Consider the following 5,638-nt stretch of genomic DNA (forward strand, 5'->3'; position numbering starts at 1 on the left):
TCCGGATCTAATGGGATCTGTCTGGATCTGATGGGATCTGTCTGGATCCAATGGGATCAGTCTGGATTTGATGGGATCCATCTGAATCTGATGGGATCAGTCTGGATCCGACGGGATCAGTCTGGATCCGATGGGATCAGTCCGGATCTGATGGAATCTGTCTGGATCTGATGGGATCCGTCTGGATCCGATGGGATCAGTCTGGATCTGATGGGATCTGTCTGAATCTGATGGGATCAGTCTGGATCCGATGGGATCAGTCCGGATCTGATGGAATCTGTCTGGATCCGATGGGATCAGTCTGGATCCGATGGGATCAGTCCGGATCTGATGGGATCTGTCTGGATCCGATGGGATCAGTCTGGATCCGATGGGATCAGTTTGGATCTGATAGGATCAGTCTGGATCTGATGGGATCCGTCCGGATCTGATGGGATCAGTCTGGATCCGATGGGATCAGTCTGGATCTGATGGGATCCGTCTGAATCTGATGGGATTCAATTCAATTCAATTCAGTTTATTTATATAGCGCCAAATTCACAACACATGTCATCTCAAGGCACTTTACAGTTCAACCAGATCATACAGTCAAATTGATACAAAGTTTTCTATCTAAGGAAAACCAGTTGATTGCATCGACTCATTGACTCAAATACAATCCCCCACACTAAGCATGCTTGTAGCGACAGTGGAGAGGAAAAACTCCCTTTTAACAGGAAGAAACCTCCAGCAGAACCAGGCTCAGTGTGAGCGGCCATCTGCCGAGGCCGACTGGGGTTCAAGGAGACAGAAGCAGAGATACAAAAAGCAGCTGTAAAAGGCGGCCCCGTCCAGGAAACACACAGCCAGGCAGACGAGCTCCAAGGCAGCTCCCATGCCAGAGGACGAAGAGAGCACATCCACTCAGTCACGGTCAGAGAAACAGGACCACACTGGAAAACAGGCCGATCTCCAACATCTATAAACAAGGGTGTTGATAGAAGCAGCACAGCTGATGTTTTTTTCCAGGATGACGTCACAGCCAAACAGGAACAGACGAGGCAAAGCTACTCTGAGGAAAAGCAGAGAGAGCAGAAGGTTAGAGATTGAACTAACAGATTCTGCAGAATAGGAGAACAGAGAGAGAATGAAGCAGAATGATGAAATGGGGGTCCCTATGTCCTCCAGCAGTCTAAGCCTATAGCAGCATAACTATAGAGATAGCTCAGGATAACCTGAGCCACCCTAACTATAAGCTTTATCAAAAAGGAAAGTTTTAAGCCTAGCCTTAAAAGTAGACAGGGTGTCTGCCTCACGGACTAAAACTGGTAGTTGGTTCCACAGGAGAGGAGCCTGAGAACTAAAAGATCTGCCTCCCATTCTACTTTTAGAAATTCTAGGAACCATTAGTAAACCTGCAGATTGAGAGCGAAGTGCTCTGTTAGGAACATAAGGAACAATCAGATCTCTGATATCAGATGGAGCTTGGCCATTTAAGGCTTTATATGTGAGAAGGAGGATTTTAAATTCTATTCTTGATTTAACAGGAAGCCAATGAAGAGAAGCCAGGATAGGAGAGATATGATCTCTCTTTTTAATTTTCATTAGAACTCTGGCTGCAGCATTTTGGATCAGCTGAAGGCTTTTAACTACAGTTTGTGGACTTCCTGATAGTAAAGAATTACAATAGTCCAGCCTTGAAGTAACAAATGCATGGACTAGTTTCTCAGCATCACCCCTGGACAGGATATTTCTAATTTTTGCAATGTTCCTCAGATGAAAGAAGGAAATTCTAGAGACCTCTTTGATGTGGGATTTAAATGACAGGTCCTGATCAAAAATAACACCAAGATTTTTTACTTTATTATCTGAAATCAGTTTAATCCCATCCAAATGAAGTGACTGGCTAATCAGTTTCTTTTTCAGAGACTCTGGTCCAAAGACTATAACTTCTGTTTTGTCTGCATTCAGGAGCAGAAAGTTAAGTCATCCAGGTTTTTATGTCTTCAAGACATGCCTGTAATCTATGTAATGGGTTAGCTTCATCTGGATTTATAGACAGATATAGCTGGGTATCATCAGCGTAACAGTGGAAATTAATCCCATGCTGTCTAATAATTCTACCAATTGGGAGCATGTATAAAGTAAAGAGAATTGGTCCTAGCACTGATCCCTGTGGTACTCCACAGGTAACCTTTGAGCATGAGGAAGATCTATCATTAACATGAACAAACTGAATTCGATCAGATAGATAAGATTTAAACCAGTCTAGTGCTGTTCCTTTAATTCCAACAAAATATTCAAGTCTTTCTAAAAGAATATTATGGTCAACTGTATCAAATGCAGCACTAAGATCCAACAGGACGAGCACAGATACAAGTCCATTATCTGAGGCCATGAGAATATCATTAGTGACTTTCACCAGAGCTGTTTCAGTGCTATGATGAGCTCTAAAGCCAGACTGAAACTCTTCAAAAAGTTCATTATGGTGGAAGTGATCGCAAACTTGTTTGGCAACTACTTTCTCAAGAATTTTGGATAAGAAAGGAAGATTGGATATAGGTCTATAATTGACCAAGTCATCTGGGTCAAGAGTTAGTTTCTTAAGCAGAGGTTTAATTACAGCAACCTTAAAAGCTTTAGGTACATATCCCTGTAACAGAGATAGATTAATCACATCTAAAATGGAGGAGGAGATCAAAGGGAATACCTCCTTAAATAACCTGGTTGGAACTGGATCTAACATACAAGTTGAAGGCTTAGATGAAGACAATAATTTTGCTAATTCAGAGAGTTCAACTGGATCAAAGCAGTCTAAACCCGGTTCAGATTCCATGACTACCTCAGGTACAATCGCGGATAGAGGAGTGCTTATGATCTTATTTTTAATAAGATCAATCTTATTTATAAAGAATCCCATAAAATCATTGCTGCTAAGAGCAGGTGGAATGGACGGTTCAACAGAGCTATGGCTCTGGGTGAGTTTGGCAACTGTATTAAAAAGAAATCTAGGATTATTCTTATTCTCCTCTATCATCGGATCAGTCTGGATCCGATGGGATCAGTCTGGATCCGATGGGATCAGTCCGGATCTGATGGGATCTGTCCGGATCTGATGGGATCTGTCTGGATCCGATGGGATCAATCCGGATCTGATGGGATCAGTCTGGATCTGATGGGATCAGTCTGGATTTGATGGGATCCATCTGAATCTGATGGGATCTGTCTGGATCTGATGGGATCTGTCTGGATCCGATGGGATCAGTCCAGATCTGATGGGATCTGTCTGGATCTGATGGGATCAGTCTGGATCCGATGGGATCAGTCTGGATCCGATGGGATCAGTCGGGATATGATGGGATCTGTCTGGATCTGATGGGATCCGTCCGGATCCGATGGGATCAGTCTGGATCCGATGGGATCAGTCTGGATCCGATGGGATCAGTCTGGATCTGATGGGATCCGTCTGGATCCGATGGGATCAGTCTGGATCTGATGGGATCCGTCTGGATCCGATGGGATCAGTCTGGATCTGATAGGATCAGTCTGGATCTGATGGGATCAGTCTGGATCCGATGGGATCAGTCCGGATCTGGTGGGATCAGTCTGGATCTGATGGGATCTGTCTGGATCCAATGGGATCAGTCTGGATCTGATAGGATCAGTCTGGATCTGATGGGATCAGTCTGGATCCGATGGGATCAGTCCGGATCTGATGGGATCAGTCTGGATCTGATGGGATCTGTCTGGATCCGATTGGATCAGTCTGGATCTGATGGGATCAGTCTGGATCTGATAGGATCAGTCTGGATCTGATGGGATCAGTCTTGATCCAATGGGATCAGTCCGGATCTGATGGGATCAGTCTGGATCTGATAGGATCAGTCTGGATCTGATAGGATCAGTCTGAATCTGATGGGATCTGTCCGGATCTGATGGGATCAGTCTGGATCCGATGGGATCAGTCTGGATCCGATGGGATCTTTCCGGATTTGATGGGATCAGTCTGGATCTGATGGGATCCGTCTGAATCCGATGGGATCAGTCTGGATCCGATGGGATCAGTCCGGATCCGATGGGATCAGTCTGGATCTGTTGGGATCAGTCTGGATCTGATAGGATCAGTCTGGATCTGATGGGATCCGTCCGGATCCGATGGGATCAGTCTGGATCCGATGGGATCAGTCTGGATCTGATGGGATCAGTCTGGATCTGATGGGATCAGTCTGGATCCGATGGGATCAGTCTGGATCGGATGGGATCAGTCTGGATCTGACTGGATCAGACCCTGAAACATAATCAGTTTTTTCACCTGTTCCATCTGTGATGTTTCTTCCCAGCTACGACCTTCGATCCTTCTATGTGAACTACTGGACGCAGACTTACAGCCAGCTGCCGGCTGCAGGGAGGATCGAGGAAAAGGAGAGCCTCTGATGGACTTCATCTTCATCCCTGCTGATAAACTGATCTTTTGAATAATAAACGGATGTTAAAGCTTCTGTCTTTGCTGTTTGTGTCTGAGTCTGAGATCATGTTCTGTTTGGAGACGTATTTCAGCAAACTAAGTGATCTCTTAGAAACACGACTGTTCTGAAAAACTTCATCCTGCTCCTCATGCATGCTGGAGAACCCATCTTTGGGATGCGTTAGAACAGAGGCACCACTTCTGTCTTCATTCGCTACCATGGGTCAGGGTTCATCAACAAACTGGACACTAAATATCTATAGATCAGGAACAGGATAGAGTGAGATAGGGTAGATGCAGCAGTGGGCTTTGACTGATGGTCTGAGATGTTCCTCTGAGCTCTGATCTGCCTCTGGTCACACCAGTTCTTTATGCCACCAAGGTGCTGCTGGGTCAGCTGTCAGTGTCCTATGAAGCTCAGCTGCTGCCCGTAGAGCAGAGGACCCGGGGTCAGACCTTCTGCTAATCTGCTGTGGTTTGTATCTCATGGTCTCCTTTCACAGTCTCCAGGACATCATAGAGGATGTAAACTCTGCCCGGTCTACGTTCTGCAGATGCTTCCTCTGTCTGTAGCTCAGGCCGCTCCAGTTAACTGGTCCTGTCCTTTCAAAGCTACAGGTTTGTAATCAGATGACAGACAGGAGGCGCTGCAGCTCCCTCACTGGGAGAGTTGATGATTAATTCAAGGTCAGAGAAACTTAAATGTTAACAAGGAAAGAAGGCATAAAGTTAATCAGCCTGTTATTGTCCACCATGTGGATCCCAGCAGCAGGTAGGAGGAGTTTCACCTTCAGTGATCAGAACATCCGTTTCAGTTTCTGTTTCATTTTTTGTCATTGTTTTCCTCTTATTTATCTTATTGTGCATTTTATCCATGATTGTATTGATTTTTTTAAAGTCCTGCAGCAGATCTAAGGTTAGATTCTCAGAAAAAGGAACTTTAACCCGTTTAACTCCTCCTTGGTTGCAGCGTCACAGCTGAGGGTCCACCTGACAAACCACAGCGCCTTGACTTCCTGTTAAACTGACAGCAGCAGTGGCTTGTTCTCTGTTTTAAATTTACTCATTAAACCCATTAAACTCATTAAACTCATTAAAAGTGTTCGTCAGATTTAGACTGGTTACAGGCTTACAGCTCATTTTGTGAAAGAAAATAAATAAGTTAATTTCAGTTTTTGCACAGGCAGCTACTGG

At 44.8% G+C, this 5,638-nt stretch overlaps 1 protein-coding gene across 1 annotated transcript in view; it reads left to right on the top strand.

Moving 5' to 3' along the window:
- The window catches only part of LOC119776708 (bile salt-activated lipase-like), a 29,630-nt gene extending 25,152 nt beyond the window's left edge, over nucleotides 1-4,478 (top strand). Inside the window, exon 12 of the mRNA XM_038275284.1 lies at nucleotides 4,320-4,478. Coding sequence (XP_038131212.1) covers nucleotides 4,320-4,413 — 94 coding nt within the window. The 3' untranslated portion in view covers nucleotides 4,414-4,478. The remainder of the gene's footprint in view (nucleotides 1-4,319) is intronic.
- Nucleotides 4,479-5,638: the final 1,160 nt, after the last annotated feature.

The sequence above is a fragment of the Cyprinodon tularosa genome, unplaced genomic scaffold (genome assembly GCF_016077235.1).
Source record: "Cyprinodon tularosa strain WSP-4 unplaced genomic scaffold, ASM1607723v1 ctg951, whole genome shotgun sequence".
Taxonomy (NCBI): domain Eukaryota; kingdom Metazoa; phylum Chordata; class Actinopteri; order Cyprinodontiformes; family Cyprinodontidae; genus Cyprinodon; species Cyprinodon tularosa.